Below are 16856 nucleotides of genomic sequence, written 5' to 3'. Positions count from 1 at the left end.
TAAATTTATTCCTAGTTTTTTTTTTTTTTTTTTTTTTTTTTCTGTAGCTATTGTAAATGGGATTGCTTTCTTGACTTTTTTTTTTTTTTCCAGATTGATCGCTGTTAGCATATGGGGACACTGTTGATTTTTGTATGTTGATTTTGTATACTGCAACTTTATTGAACTTGTTTATCAGTTATAAGAGTTTTTTTGTGTAGTGTTTAGGCTTTTCTGATTATAAAATCATGTCACGTGAATGAGTGAAAATTTGACTTCCTGTTTTCCAGTTTGGATGTCTTTTATTTCTTTCTCTTGCCTGATTGCCCTGGCTAGGACTTCCCGTACTGTGTTGAATAAGAGTGGTGAAAGTGGGCATCCTTGTTTAGTTCCAATTATTAGAGGAAAGGTTTCCAGTTTTCCCCATTCAGCATGATGTTAGCTGTGGGTCTGTCATATATCCTTTGCCCATTTTTGAATCACGTCGTTTGTGGTGTTTTTGGTTGTTGTTGCACAGGGGGTAGTACTTTGAGACTATGTAAATATCCTCTTCCTTGTTTAACTTTCACCCACTAGTTTTAGCATCTTTTGTTGCTTCCTGGCTGAATTATTACAATTATGGTTACCAAATGGTGATTTTCTAAGTTCATCATTTCTTATTAGTTGGCTTTCATGAAAAATCCTTCCCCTCTCTTGATTTATTTATTCATGAAAAATCCTTCCCCTCTCTTGATTTATTTATTCGTGCATTTATTTATGACTTTATGGATTTATTTCCTGTTTTTGCAGTGGGTGATAATCTGTTACTATTATTTATTTTGATGCCCCAAATGGTTCTAGGTTTGGCTAATGGGATCCCTTTAAAGTTAGCTTCTGTGTCCTAGTAATGTGTGCCTATTATCCTTTGAGCAGTTCTGTACTTACTGGCAGAACAAGATTTTCAGGCTTATCTTGTACCTTTCTTGCCACTGCCCTGGAATCAATCATTTCTCTAAGAAGTCTCGGTGGTTTTTTCTTTTTTCTTTTTTTTTTAGTGGAGAATGATATTTAGAAAACAAGATCTGGGCACCAAGTGTGCTCCCAGGTCCTGTCAGTGGACAGAGTGAGCGAATACATGCATGTATATATAGACACACATCTATATTTATATATCTGTCCATGTATATTAAACAACTATTAATTCATACCCACACTTCCAATTGCAATCCAACACTAGAGGATTCATTCTCATTTTCTTCCCTTTCATATTGTAACATTGACAGTGAGAACCTGGGACTTCCAAGATCTGCAATATGTATTACTTATGTGATTAATGCCCCTGTATGTGATCATTCTTCATTTGGCTTCTTTATCCCACCTGGGTTCTGACACCCCAGTGCCAGACTACATGAATGCCTGGTGAATGCCTTTTTCACCCTATGTTGGGCTGCCCATGGCAGGCCCCCTTGCAGATGCCATCATCACCCCCCTTAGTTCTGATACCCTGTGCCAGATGCCACATGAATGCCCTCCTTGGCCCAGTTGGGCTCTGAAACTTCACACTAGGCCACCACTGCTGCCCCACGTGAGGATGCCATCCTCATCTCACTCAGTCTCTGATGTCCCAAATCTGCTCCGTGACACAAACCTGTCCCATCCTACTCAAGTTTGTCAATCTGTGCTGCCACCTTCCTCCCCCGTGAAGATGCCTATCTTGCTTGGTCTCTATGAGTGGCTTTTAGATTGAATTATTCAGAGCCAAGGATGCTAAAAAATGCTCGACAATGCATCAGATAGTCCCACACAATGAAGAATTGTCCCTCACCAAAGGCCAATAGTATCCTTATTAAGAAGCCCTGACACGAAGGCCTAGAAACAGAAAGGAAATATGGAGGGAAAATATGACTGTGAGTCTCCAACACAGTTTAAGGAAAGACATGAAGTCAGAAATCCAGGTACTAGCAAGCCATTTTAGCATTTGTTCATTCAAGAAGAATGTGTTGATTATTTGCCAAATTTGTTAGCTCCAGGGAATCAGAGATGAATGAACAATGTGTCTGCCTTTAAGGAGAGCACAGCCTAGTCACTGTGGGTAAAATGCTGTATTTCAACAGCTTTCAGAGGCAAGCAGTTGTAAAACATACTATTATTTTGTATACCAAGAAATAAAAAGCCTTCCAATAGATCTGTAACATGATTTTTATCCCTTAGAGTGTTTGTTTTATGTTTGTTGCTACTTAGGTTGTTTCTAGTTTTTTTTTAGTTTGTTTTTACAGCTATAAACAATACAGTAACAACTTGGCTTACACTAGAATGTGGGCACAACAGGTATCTTGCCTTTGCCTTCTTGCTCCCTGCCATAGCCCTGGCATCCGGCATAGTGCCTGACTCAGAGTTGACCCTCATGCATATTTTTTGAATAAATGAATGAATGACTATATTTGGGAAGCACTTGTTCAAGTTTGTTTATGGAATAAACTTCTCAGACATGAAGTTATGCTCTCTCTCCCCAACCATTCCTCTTGAAGTACTTAAGCAAACTTCTACTTATGGAAATCAATACAGGCAGCCCTCTGTATCCATGGGTTTTGCGTCTGTGGATTTAACCAACCATGGGTTGAAAATATTCAGGAAATAATTTTGTGTCTGTATTGAACACGTACACACTTTTAAAATCTTGTCATTATTCCTTAAATAATACAATATAACAGCTATTTACATAGCATTTACATTGTATTAGGTATTATAAGTCATCTAGAGAGGATTTAAAGTATACAGGAGGATATGCCTAAGTTATATGCAGATACTATGCCATTTCATATGAGAGACTTGAGCATCCATGGATTTTGGTATCTGTGGGAGGTCCTGGAGCCAATCCATTGAAGATATTGAGAGTGTATATGATTATATTCAAAAGAAGGAAGCAGAGCAAGAAGCAAATAATTTCTGAAATGAATTTCTCATAAAAGGTTATGAAAAGAGGCACAAAGCAATGGAAAAACAACACTCCCAACAACTTATTGAAATGTTTCTATGATTATAAAAGTTACACATGCATGCATACACACACAATGAAAATTTGGAAAATGAAGAAAAATATGAAGCTAAAAATAAAAATCATTCATTGTTCTGTAGTTTAGATATAATCATGCTAGTATTTTGGAAAATGTCCTTCCAGAGATATAGATATAGCTATGGATACAGATACACATATAAATTATATATAGTACAACTAGTTGTTTTCCTACTGCCAGACATTTAGGTTACTTCCAATGTTTTGCAATTTAAAAAATCCTACAACAAATGTTTTTGTATCTAAATCTGTGACTAATTTAATAGCTATTTCCTTGATATATTATTGCACTTAGACTCGGTGAAATAAAGGAAACATTCTTTTTTTTTTTGAGATGGAGTTTCACTCTGTTTTCCCCGGGCTGGAGTGCAGTGGTACGATCTCAGCTCACTGCAACCTCCGCCTCCCAGGTCAAGTGATTCTCCTGCCTCAGCCTCACAAGTAGCTGGGACTACAGGCACCCAGCACCGTGCCCAGCTAATTTTTGTATTTTTAGAAGACATGGGGTTTCGCTATCTTGGCCAGACTGGTCTCGAACGCTGACCTCGTGATCCGTCCGCCTCAGCCTCCCAAAGTGCTGGGATTACGGGCATGAACCACTAGGCCTGGCCAAAGGAAACATTCTTAAGGCTACTGGTACATATTTCCAAATTACCTTAGACAAAATGACAAATAAAGACCTAGACTTTAAAAAATACACAAAAATAAAAAACAATTAAATGAATATAAGAATCATGCGTTTTCCCTACTCTGAGTACAGTTATCCCTCAGTATTCAAAGGGGGATTGGTTTCAGGATCTTCTGTGGATACCAAAATTCATAGATACTCAAGTCCCTCATATATAAAATGGTGTAGTATTTGCATATTACCTATGCACATCCTCCTGTATACTTTAAATCATCTCTAGATTACTTATAATACCTAATTCGGTGCCTACATCTTATATCATTTCTGTGAATTCAACATAGTACCCAGCATGTGGTAAACTCAAGTTTTACTTATTAGAACTCTGTTAATTTATTACCCCCATTTTATTTTGATCCACATTTGGTTGAATCCACAGATGTAGAACCCAGGCATACAGAGTGCTGGCTGTATACTGATCCTGTCCTTTTTCTTTTCTTTTTGTTATTGTTAAGAAATTCAAGTGCCAATGTTGAAGCTTAAGCACAGGATTTATACCAAGTCTAATTTGGGCACATTTATATTCTCCTTTCCTTAAGACCTAGTTTTCTATTTGTGTTTTTCCAGATAGAATGTATCTGTTGTAAGCCTTCTCAGATTCCTTGGTAAGGAGACATAAAGACACAAATGATGTAGAACCTTGCTATTTCCATCCACAAGTGCACTTGAATGAAACCTGTGGTTTAGCAGACATAAGTAACCTCGACTACCTAGCCTTTCCAGAAGAAAACACGAAGCAACAGCGATTATGGGTAGCATTGTATTATTCTCAGCCTGCACTAAATTGTCACTGTCTTCATCAGAGTCTTCCTCCCTTTCAAATCTCCCCCACTCCTTTCTTTTGGGGGCAGATGCAGAATTGAATTCCTAGAAAAATCTAGCAGATTCTGTCTCAATCCTCCCAGTGTTGCCCAAACACGATCTCTTAAAGTTAGGCAACAATGATTACATTTTATAGAACAAATTTTCTGGAATTTTTATGCCCAGGTTGCTGATTTTACTCTGATCTCCGATCTCCTTCTTGGCATTCTTATAGGCCCTATGGATGACACGTCTACATACACACATACCTCACCTCTGCATACTTCTACCCATCCCCCAACACACAGTTCAACCTTGTGTGGCCATCGCCGCTCCCCATCCCTCATGTAAATGCTTACGTTCACATGGATAAACACTTCCACTCACCTCAGAAATCCTGGTTCCTGAAGATTATTTCTGAGGTAATTGGATTTAAGGGTAAAGAGGCATCTTTTCTTAGAAAAATGAGAACAATTGTGGCAAGGGATAAATTGCCCCTTTCCACTCTAGTTCTGAGGCCCGTTCATAATCTAGAGTTTGGGTTCCCCCTTCCCCCAATACCCCAAGGCATAGCCATACATTGAGACACTGGCCCACCTTTCAGGAAGGAGTGGGTATGCCAGAACTGAACTGAATGCGGGGATGACATTAACATCTGTATATCCTTGTCTATGCAAAACATCGCTATAGGTCTTCCAAGTCCTGTTAGTTGATATGCGTAGTTGAAAAACCTGTTTTTTTTCCCCTCTTCATAATGTTGAATTTTTGAAACAGGTTTAGACCACACAGGCAGACCTCCACTGACAAATAGGTTAAGATCCAGCAAGTGACTTCATCTGTTGGTTTGAGTTTTCCCACAAAGCACTGTCTTATGAATGTTTGCCCCTGGCTAGTCAACTCAAAGTGCCTGAAAGACTGCACACGTACATTAAAAAACAGTACGAAACAATGCTGCGAATGAGTAAAACAGAAAAGGAATACATTTGAATAAAACTATCTATATAGAGAGAATGCTGAGTTTTTAAAAAGATTTACTTGGAGAAAGGTGAATAGTTAACTGGAGACACTTTATGGAGCTTCTCAAGAGAAGTCTGAACATTCAAAAGTTTTTGACAAGGTTCTTTTATTCCTTTTGATCTATTTTCATTTTGAATATTTAAAGCAACCGAGTCTTTTATGATGTCCAAATTCACTTCAAAATATACCTTGCATTTTCCTTGATCCAGAAGGATTACTATCCCTACACATATGCTTGCCGAGTATGTTTAACATTTGTGTTATTAGTAGTTATGAGTAGTATTAGTTGTATTTGAATTACCAATAAACCCAAAAAAGAGAAATGATGAGGAAGTCAGATTTCTAAAGTTAACTTACCAAAATATAGTAGATAAAGACCAAGAAGAAACATTGAAATGGCTCTGGTGAGTTCTGAAAAAGACTTCATAGGAGGTAGTGGGCTAAGTAGATTTTGAGAGGAGAAAGGAGCAGAGGAAGACAGGGTTTGTCCATGATTCCTCTCAGGGGCATAAAGCAGGTGGAGAAATGGCCTTAGATGCTCAGTTCTAGCTGCCATGTGTGCAACTGATGACACATGCCACATTGATGGGATTCACCAAGCCCAGGAGCCCGAAAATGAAACCAACTTTACTTTTCTAATGTTGAACCTAAGATGACCTATTTTGACTAATGTCAGATAAACTTTTTTTCCAGATGTTTTCAAATGTTCTCTGCCCACTCCAGTGATGTTTTAGTCAAATTGAGGTATTAATATCTCTACTTCAGTTCGTTTCATGAATACTATATAGGTACTCTCTTTCCATTCTTTCTCCTACCCCACTGTCCCCTGCACGCACTGCCTAATGGAAGGACTTTGTTTTTTGTGATGGACCTTGCATGTGGAGGGAATGAGTCTTATGTGTGTGTGTGTGTGTATGTATGTGTGTGTGTGGTTCATATGTGGGATGGCCTGGAGGGTATACTCTTTTTCTAGTCTTATGTGTTTTTTAGCATGGCTGATGTGGGAGAGATTGCTAGTTGTTTATCAATGTCAGTGTATTTTACAGAAATAGAACTCCTGATTTTTAGTTGGACACATGTTCCCTTTGAATAAAGGTAACAATTGCAGCCAGCTGTGGCAGAAGAAAAGTGTACACTTTCCAGGTGGTATCCTAATTTTTTCATTTTCTTGAGTTAGAATTCAGACATGCCAATGAGCCATTTGAACACGCAGTTGTAAACAAGCACTCTAGGACTGGTGGTTCTGAGATAGAAGGCCTCCTGGACAGCCTCATGGGACAGAACTACTGTATCTGTCCTATCCACCCTGGAATGCCTATCCAGTGTGTTTTGTGTGAGATAAATAAATTTAGATTTGCTTAAGCCATTGTAAATTCGGGTCTTTGTTACAGTAGCTGAACTTACATCCTAACTAGCAAGTGGTGGAAGGAGAGGAGGCTAATCAATGTAACAGGATGTTACACATACAAGAAACTTGCTCAATAGGTTGCCAAGAAAAGGTCGTGAATAGTGGACAGATGTGGACTACAAGGAGGTTCCCAGAAGCAGCAATATTGTCTCTGTTAATGCTACAGAGATAACCAAGCCTTTAAGGAACATATTAGAAGTATAGCATTCCCATGTAATGCAATACCCAGAAATGCATTGTGGATAAAAACAATTCTTTATCACTGAAACTCAATAAACAACTTAATGTATTCCCTAGAAGAAATGATTAAAACTCCATCCCAGTACTGTTTGGCTGACCTTAAGATCAACTTGATGTTTAGCATCCCATATTTATAGAGTTTAGATTTTAAAGAGGAAGGATTAATGAACATGTTTACTGACTGATTAAAATAATACATCATAAAGCAGAGAATATTCTTCAGTTGTGGCAAGACAGCAATGTGTCTGTACTTTGCAAGTTGATAGACAGGTTTCAAGGCAAAAAAGTTGGAATCTTGGCTACACAAACAATAAACACCAAAGATACTCATCCAGCTAGATTTCCCGCCTCCCATAGTTCATGGAAATTACCAAGTTTCATTCAATAAGTGTAGGAGATACAGGGAAACAGAGATTATGGGAATTTCATCATGTCCTTGGGCTCAACAGTAATTCTTAGTCCTTCTGAGCACATTTAGATCATGGGTACATTCTAGAAAGTTACATTCTTCAAAGGTGAAATACATCCTTTGCCTAGAGTCAATGTATTATTTAATCAACTGAAATCATTAAAGCCACCTACATCATGACTGATGTGAGAAGTTTGGCCAATGCCCTGGGATGGATTGGGGATGTGCCCAGCACCCTCCCACTCAGTATGCATCCGGAAGCTCTCCCTTTCTTCCAGCCCAGAGAAAATCTGTGTCTGGGGAGGGGTGGGGAGTCTGTGTTGTCTGGGAAGCACCGGGATGCATATCAATCACTCTGTTTGGTGGGTAGCACAGACACACTGCCCCTTTATCCAATCACTATGCAGGCCCTCCCTGGGCCAGAAAGGAGAACTCTTTACAACACAGATGGTGCTATTAGTTTCAGTAAGAATGTTTGTGAAGTGCTTAATAGTTTACAGAGTCCTCTAGGTTATTTGTTTTTATTTTGCCGGGAACTACACTTAGATGGCAGATTTTGATCCTGGTGTTTGCACTTTCCTTCTAACTGACTAATCAACAAAGATGTGCGGAACTTGTCTCCTGGATCTATGATAAAAACGGGCCTAGAAATGTCCCGAGCTGGGAACTCACTGGTTTTTTTACTGGTGATGGCTTCTGATACTACCACCATCCAGAACACCAGGGACCTCTCTTGATCCCACAGAGATCTTTTCATGAATATTTCCCTGGACACATTTCCTCCCTACCCAGCTGGTTGTTTAAATTGATCTTTTCATGTTAACATGTTCAGATTTTGGAGAATACACCCAGTATAGGCAGGTCTGTTCATTTTTTTTTTTCTCGTTGTTCATTTTATTTAGCTTTAGCTTAGCCCACTTATCAGACAACTGTGTGTTGTTGAAATAGTTCACTTCTCTGTTCTACCTTCACATTACATAACTTCACCAACCTATGGTTTTTGGTTATGGAGGAAGCAAAGTCCTTTTTATCCATTGTGACTAGGTCTCTCACTTAGGAACAAGATAGGCTGTACCTCCAGCAGCCTCTTAAGTCCCTTCAACCTTGCTTTGTAGAAAATAATTCAGGCTTCCAATGGGCACTCTGAACTACTGCTTTTTCTCTGTTACTTAAAAGAATTCTGTAGCCCATCTACCTTGACCAATCCCTCATTTTTTTATGGTGTCACTAGTTTGTAACAGTGTCTTCTTTACTCGGGATACGTGCCTCTCATTGAGTCCACAAATCATCCCCCTGCAAGTCTCTTATCAGTACATCTGCCTGTTCATGCGTATGAGTAAGCTGTTAATCAGCTTTTGTTTAATATTACTATGAACATTTCAACTTCAAGTTAATATTGTAACTAGGCCTCTCCCTTAGGACCAGAACAGGCTGTACCTCCAGCAGCCCCTCAAGTCCCTTTGACCTTCCTTTGTAGAAAACAATTCAGGCTTCCAATGGGCAATCTGAGCTGCTGCTTTTTCTCCGTTACTTAAAAGAATTTTGTAGCCCACCTACCTTGACCAATCCTTTATTACTTCTCTGCACGGAAACTGATAAAAATTTATGTCTACTTCAGAGGCTAGCATCATCCCTGGCATTTTTTTTTTCTTTTACCTTCCACATTGGTCCCTTTCCCACTCACCAGCCAAAGAAGAGACGACAACAATGCTTCCATTGCTCTGCTTCAGCATGGGCAAGGCAGCTACAGTCAGGACCACATAACTGAGGAAGTTGACCTCCATGCTTTTGCGCACATGGTGAATATCATCATGAAAAAGATTCAAAGAAGTGTTGGTGATGTGGTTGAGAATGAGCATGTCTAGTCCTCCTGCAAGAGATGGCTATATTAAGAAATCATCTGGGGTTGACTTCTTTCCCATTCTCCTCCCAAAAGCTCTTTGGTGACCCCAAGGGCAAAGTTCAGAGGAGGAGGGAAGAGAAACAGCCTTACCCATGAGCTTTCCTGCTTGGGCAACAAATTGCTCTGCGAAGGTCATGTCTTCCATGGTGCCAGCAATGTAGTGTGCTGAGGCTGCTCCAAGTTCCAGGCAGTGGGAAACCACCTGCAGTGACAAAGCAGAAATGGCATCAGTCTTAGCTGCAGACTTTTGGGGCATAGTATCTGAAGTAATGGGGGGCTTAAATGAGAGATTGCTCACAGCCCTGTTTAGGTAAGAAATGGTAAGTATGTTTGTGTGTGTGTGTTGCCGAATATAACCCTCATGATCATCGTCCTCTCTCTGAAATATTTTCTGGAACATGGTGGGGTTTAAGTGAATAAATCATCACAGTGCTGGGGTTTAAGTTCATGATTTATGCTCATGGCTTCTGTGAATAGGTATTTCTGAAGGCAATATGAGTGTAGATGTTGGTTACTATGTGGGTAGCTCGAGGTTTGTGAATGTTTGTACATCTTTGGGTTTGTGAGTCTATGAGAGGGCATGTGCCTGGGAGTCTGCATGGGTATGAGGATACGTATTCATGAGCAGGTACTGGGATTTCAGTTTTTGAAAACATCTCTATGTATCTGTGGTTCAATGTGTAAATGTGTGTGACTAGGCATGTCTGTGAGCATATATAGCTCAAGGACTCTGTTGCAGAATCTCTCTCTCTCTCTCTCTCTCACACACACACACACACACGAATGAATATTTAAATGCATACTTTTATATTCCTGTGGGTTTTTTGGTGTTTGAATCTATATATGAGAGTACAAAATTAAGCGTGTGTGTGTGTGTGTGCATGTGCATCTGTATATAGATCTGCGATATGCTAGCTTCTGTGTATATGTGAGCATATATAAGAACATATCTGGGCATGTGAGGGTACATGTATCTGCAGGCATGGAACCCTCACCTTCTGCAGAGTTTCTTTTGACCTCGCTGTTACCACCACGTGGGCTCCCATCTTCGCCAGATGATAAGCCATCTCTCTTCCAATCCCTTTGCTGGCCCCTGTGACAATCACTTTCTTTCCTTGGAGCATCTCTGAGGAACCCCAGAAGGAAGTGAGGACCATACCCAAGTTGGCAGCAAAATTCCTTCTCCCTCTCTGGATATAGGCAGGCTTATCTCAATTTGTAACTTAAAGGTTATGAGCCCAGATCAGTTTGTCACAAACTCTGTAAATCACTGTGGGAACAGGCCACGTCTTTCATAAACATGCTCTGAAGTGGGAGGTTTGGGCTGACAGCCTCCCTACTGTCATTTCTAAAAACCTCCATGGAAAGAGATCATAGGATGAGGCCAGAAAAGTCATACATGGTTCAGCTAAAATGCTGGAGTTCCAGACATTTCTGGACTCTTTCAATTTTGCTCAATTGAAAGTATATTTAACAAGGAATCAAAACACATGTGTTCATAGAAATTCCAGGGATTTTCCCTCACTTCTATGTAGTCATCATCTCCAGAGATTTTTTTTTTCTTTGCCTCCCACTTATCAGTCTCTTCATAGAGCCCAATTAGCTGGCTGAGTTGTGAATTTGGGTATTACTCTCATTTTTGTAGAATATTTGAAATTGCTTTCCATTAAGGGTGCCAAATAAAGCATGGCCTATTTGGCAAGATTTTGGCTACACGATTACCCTCCCTACACATTCCCCCCTGCCCACAGCCTGTAGCTGGAGGACACAAAAGTACTGTTTTACCTCAGGGTTCCCTCATTTTCACCAACTTTGAGGATCAAGAACCATCTTGGTCCTCAGGAACACTAAGCACCCCTGTGTTTTTAAAACCTATTCCTCCAAAGTGAGACACATGGGTACTTACCTGGTCTGAATTCCTCATATGCAGAATAGTAGTAGTAGGCCATGAAGAGCCCCAGAATGGGGAGGAGATATTTTTTCATAAAAGCCATCCGACAGGGAGCTGGCCTGAAGACTCCTGTAGGACACACAGAGAGAACCTACAGAGCTTTCTACAACCTCCTAAGCAGGCAGCAGCCTCTGAATTGTGACATCAGGGACGGGGGAGGCTGGAGTAGTCTCAGGCAGTGCTAGCCAATTTCCCTGTCAGAGCAGCGATTGGCTTTGGGTGGGATCCCATTCGTCCCTGGCAGCCTGTGTGGTGGATTTCATAATGGACAATGTTTACTCCATTTCATTGAGCAAGAGGAGACTTCCAGATGGCCAAGCTCATGACTGTACAGGACTGGATTCCTGAGCATCCCTACCCAAGTCCATCTTACTCTTAACACCATTTACGCCAGGGATCAATGATCTTTCAAAAGTGATTTGTCAAAGACAGAGAGGGAGGAGTGCATGTAGGGCTTCTGGGGGGAAATGTGAGTAATAGCAAAGAGAGCCAAACTCAAGCTAAATCTCACTTTCAGTCCCCCTACTCCCCCACCCAGTCGGAAGCAATTAAAAATAACAGCACAAAACAGCAAAATAAGCTTAAGAAAAAAAATGTGCACATTTTGGGAAAAAATAATGAAAGCAAACAAGCTCTATAAGCCCCACACTCAAGTTCAATGAAAAAGTATTACAACATCAAAGGAGAAATTGCAAACCAGCCAGAACCCAGATGGCGGGAAATCCAAGACTGGTTCAAGACTCTAAGGCAAGTGCAATGGATCGTACACTTATTACTTTAACAGAGAACAAAGAAGAAATAATGAGTGACAAAAAAGGCACTAAACTATTAAACTGGGTCTTGTAAATTCTGTAGAGGAACAGGAAGCATGGAGAAGATGCTAGAAAGAGGCGACCTGATATAGAAGAAAAAAGAACTAGCATTAGGCAAGTGAAACTAGCTGGGGACGCCCACACCAGCTAAAAATAGATCTAGTAACAGTAAAAGGATGAGGGTGGTGAGAAACCCCTAGCAACTTAGAATTTATTATCAGGGAATATAAAAATAACCACCTCAGTATGTCCGTAGCATGAATTCATGAAGGAACAATCCTCAAAGAATTTAAGCTGTATCATTGTTAAGTTTTTCACCTCAAAACCAACCAATCAAATCATGGAAATTACCCCATCACAATGCAATCCTGCGTTCTGCGTTCTGTAAGTTATCAGTAGAGCAGGGAAAAAATTTAAATGTGATAATAAGTATCAGTGCTTTGGAGGAGGGATAGGAGTTGGGAGTAGTGGGGGACAGAATTTACACAAGGTTAAGGGAAATTAAGTTATGATTCCAAGTGCAGTATCTGGAAACACTCATCAAATTTTCACTTTAGAGTAAGAAAAAATAATTTAAGACCCAGAGGAGATGAAACAATTTGTCAACAAAGGCTCACAGCTGTGAGGGTCACTTGTAGAAAACAATGGAGATTTGAGAACAGTTGAGGGCTAGACAGAGCTCGAGGTCTATGAAGGACAAAAAGAGAAAAAAGATAAAATTCAAGTAAAAATTAGATTACATGCCTTTAGAACTGTAAGATACATTTGTATAATTTTATAAAGATATGCATGATAGCAAGATATATTACAGACTAGACTCCGTTTTCATCCCTAGAGGAAAGGAAGTACCAGCCAGAACCCAGATAAGGTTTATTTTCTTAAACCTATACTATTAATAGTAAAATTGTAGGAAACAATGAAAAGTTATTTTGAAATATGATGATGCTGACATGATAGAAAGATGGGCAGACTAGGGACCTTTATTGTCTGACATAAAAAAGAAATAATGAATTTTAAAGTCCATTAAGAAAACATAAATTTAAAGAAAGCAAAAATAACAATGAGTAAGATAAACTGCAGAGTAATAGAAAACAAAGCAAATGCATTAACAATTGCTGATTGTTGGCTCCATTAAAAAATGAAGTCCAACATTGTGTGGCCTCAAAAGACACATTTAAACCCAAAGACACAAACAGATTAATAATTAGATGACCTAATAGCTACGATGCTAGAAAATAAGGATATGTCAAAAGCATCCAATAAAGTGATTTTCATGGGATTAGATAAAATAATTGCTATATAAAATGCATTAATGAGAAACAAGCACACTGTGTAATGGTAGTTGATGCATAAATCTTAGCAGTTCTCAAATTTTTGGTCTCAGGACCCTTGTATACTCTTAATAAATTTCCAAGGACCTCAAAGAACTTTTGCCTGTGCAGGTTTTACCTATTGATATTGCTATTGCAGTTGATGCATTAGAAATTAAGACTGAGGATTTTTTTCTAAAACTCAAGAATACATAAGCATACATTCTATTAGCAGTCAGGGCAGTGGCATTAGCATACATCCCGTAGCCTCTGGAAAAGTAAGGTAATGTCTTAGTGTAATTATGAAAATAGTTTTGACCTTTCAACCCTTCAAGAGGGTCTCAGAGACCCATGGGGACTACACTTTAACCATATTATATAATAAACATCTAATCCACTTTGTGTCCATATTTACATGACTGGTTCTCTCATTAGCTTGTAAACTCCTGGAGGACATGGATTATGTCTTTTTCATCTTTGTCTCTTTCCATTTCCCACTAGCCTTGCTTCAAAATAGGCATTCAATAAACTTGCTGTTTCAGTGTTTTTGAGATGCTGCAGCAATAAGAAAATTGCTGTCTTCCTGGAGCCTGGTTTAATCTGGGGAAATCACTGGGATTCAGCATTCTGGTCAGAACAGATCAATCCCATTCCCCAAATCTTCTTTCTGGGGTTCTCAACAAAGTTTTAAAAAATAATAAAGACAAAATGAAATACAACTGTTTTCGGCTAGCATTTGTTTCAAGTCAAGTATTCCCTGATTGCATTAAAGTTCCATAGCAAAAGGGCGAACTGTTCACTCCACTCCTTGCGCCCTCCTTTGTAATGCACTGACCATTCACATTCCAGAGCAGGCTTTCACCGGATACCTGGAGCCCACTTGCACCGAATGGGCTTTTCACTGCTGGAGGTGAGTATTAGAGCCCAGCCAGGAATTCTCTCTGATTTGATCATTCCCACCGGAATAAATGGAATCAAGCACAAGCAACAGAGTGAAAAGTGCATAGGGGCTGAATGAACAAGAATGGGACTATGAAGGATGGGCCAGATCTGGGGAGACTGATAGGAGATGGCAAAAATGTGAGGAGGGGCAGCCAGAGGGGAAGTTCCTTGCATTTGGCATAAAACGTAGATCATGAAAGAAACACCTGCCATTTAGAAGGGGGCAGCTGTAGTGCTTTTTCATGACTGTTTGGTAGCTTTGTTAAGCAAGTGGTCTCTTTTGAAAATGAATCTTTTTGGGCAAACCTGAGTAAAAAGTAGGTGAACACTGTGTTCAGAGGTTCTGCCTTTCCTGGGAGAATAACACTGCAACGTTGAAACAGGAGAGGATCTTAACATTAAATGAGAATTGATAGGGTTTGGCTGTGTCCCCACCCAAATCTCAACTTGAATTGTATCTCCCACAATTTCCACATGTTGTGAGAGGGACCCAGGGAGAGGTAATTGAATCATGGGGGCTGGTCTTTCCCGTGCTTTTCTCGTGATAGTGAATAAGTCTCACAAGAGCTGATGGCTTTATCAGGTGTTTCCACTTTTGCTTCTTCCTCATTTTTCTCTTGCCACTGCCATGTAAGAAGTGCCTTTTACCTCCTTCCATGATTCTGAGGCCTCCCCAGCCATGTGGAACTGTAAGTCCAATTAAACCTCTCTTTGTTCCCAGGTTCAGGTATGTCTTTATCAGCAGTGTTAAAATGAACTAATATAGTAAATTGGTACCAGTAGTGTGGGCTGTTGCTGAAAAGATATCTGAAAATGTGGAAGTGACTTTGGAACTGGGTAACAGGCAGAGGTTGGAACAGTTTGGAGGGCTCAGAAGAAGATAGAAAAATGTGGGAAAGTTTAGAACCTCCTAGAGGCTTGTTGAATGGCTTTGACAAAAATGCTGATAGTGATATCAACAATAAGGTCCAGACTGAGGTAATCTCAGATGGAGATGAGGAACTTGTTGGGAACTGGAGCAAAGGTAACTGTTATTAAGTGTTAGCAACAAGACTGGTGACATTATGCCCCTGCCCTAGAGATTTGTGGAACTTTGAAATTGAGAGAGGTTTTTTAGGGTATCTGGCAGAAGAAATTTCTAAGCAGCAAAGCATTCAAGAGGTGACTTGGGTGCTGTTAAAAGCATTCCATGTTAAAAGGGAAACAGAGCATAAAAGTTCAGAAAATTGGCAGCCTGATGATATAAAAAAGAAAAACACATTGTTTGAGGAGAAATTCAAGCCAGCCACAGAAATTTGCATACGTAGCAAGGAGCCAAATATTAATCCCCAATACCATGAGGAAAATGTCTCCAGGTCATGTCAGAGACCTTCACAGCAGCCCCTCCTATCACAGGACCAGAGGCCCAGGAGGAAAAAGTGGTTTCATTGGCCGGGCCCAGGGTCCCTGTGCTATGTGCAGGCTAGGGACTTGGTGCCCTGCATACCAGCTGAAAGGAGCCTGAAAGGAGCTGAAAGTGGCTGAAAGGAGCTAGCCTAGAGCTCAGGCTTTCACTTCAGAGGGTGGAAACCCCAAGTCTTGGAAGCTTCTACATGGTGTTGAGCCTTCCACCTGGTGCACAGAAATCAAGAATTGAGGTTTGGGAACCTCTCCCTAGGTTTCAGAAAGTACGGAAATGCCAGGATTCCCAAGCAAAAGTTTGCTGCAGGGGCAGGGCTCTTATGGAAAACCTCTGCTAGGGCAATGTGGAAGGGAAATGTGGGGTTGGAGACCCGACAGTGTCCCTACTGGGGCACTGCCTAGTGGAGCTGTGAGAAGAAGGCCAGCATCCTCCAGACCCTAGAATGGTAGATCCACTGGCAGTTTGTGCCATCTGCCTGGAAAGCCGCAGGCACTCAATACCAGCCCATGAAAGCAGCCAGGAGGGAGGCTGTACCCTGCAAAACCACACCTTTTGCATCAGTGTGACCTGGAGTCAAAGGAGATCATTTTGGAGCTTTAAAATTTGACTACCACTTTGGATTTTAGACTTGCATGGGCCCTGTAACCCCTTTGTTCTGGCCAATTTCTGCCATTTGGAATGGCTGTATTTACCCAACACCAGTACCCCTATTGTATCTAGGAAGTAACTAGCTTGATTTTGATTTTACAGGCTGATAGGCAGAAGGGACTTGCCTTGTCTCAGATCAGACTTTTGGACTGTGGGCTTTTGGGTTAATGCTGAAATGAGTTAAAACTTTGGGGGACTGTTGGGAAGGCATGATTGGTTTTGAAATGTGAGGACATGAGATTTGGAGGGGCCAGGGGCGGAATGATATGGTTTGACTGTGTCCTCACCCAAATCTCA

General features: G+C 40.4%; 1 protein-coding gene across 6 annotated transcripts in view; it reads right to left on the bottom strand.

The window, feature by feature from the left end:
• HSD11B1 (hydroxysteroid 11-beta dehydrogenase 1) overlaps nt 1-16856 on the bottom strand; it is a 68757-nt gene that overhangs the window by 27806 nt on the left and 24095 nt on the right. For all 6 annotated transcript variants that reach the window (XM_005540709.5, XM_074035379.1, XM_045396385.2 and 3 more), the window contains 4 exons: nt 11401-11514; nt 10490-10620; nt 9585-9696; nt 9276-9461 (listed from right to left, as the gene is read on the bottom strand). In XM_005540709.5, coding sequence (XP_005540766.3) covers nt 9276-9461; nt 9585-9696; nt 10490-10620; nt 11401-11514 — 543 coding nt within the window. The remainder of the gene's footprint in view (nt 1-9275; nt 9462-9584; nt 9697-10489; nt 10621-11400; nt 11515-16856) is intronic.

The sequence above is a fragment of the Macaca fascicularis genome, chromosome 1, assembly GCF_037993035.2.
Source record: "Macaca fascicularis isolate 582-1 chromosome 1, T2T-MFA8v1.1".
Taxonomy (NCBI): Eukaryota; Metazoa; Chordata; class Mammalia; order Primates; family Cercopithecidae; genus Macaca; species Macaca fascicularis.
The sequence above is the reverse complement of the archived record's forward strand: the minus strand, read 5'-3'. Positions and strand labels throughout refer to the sequence as shown.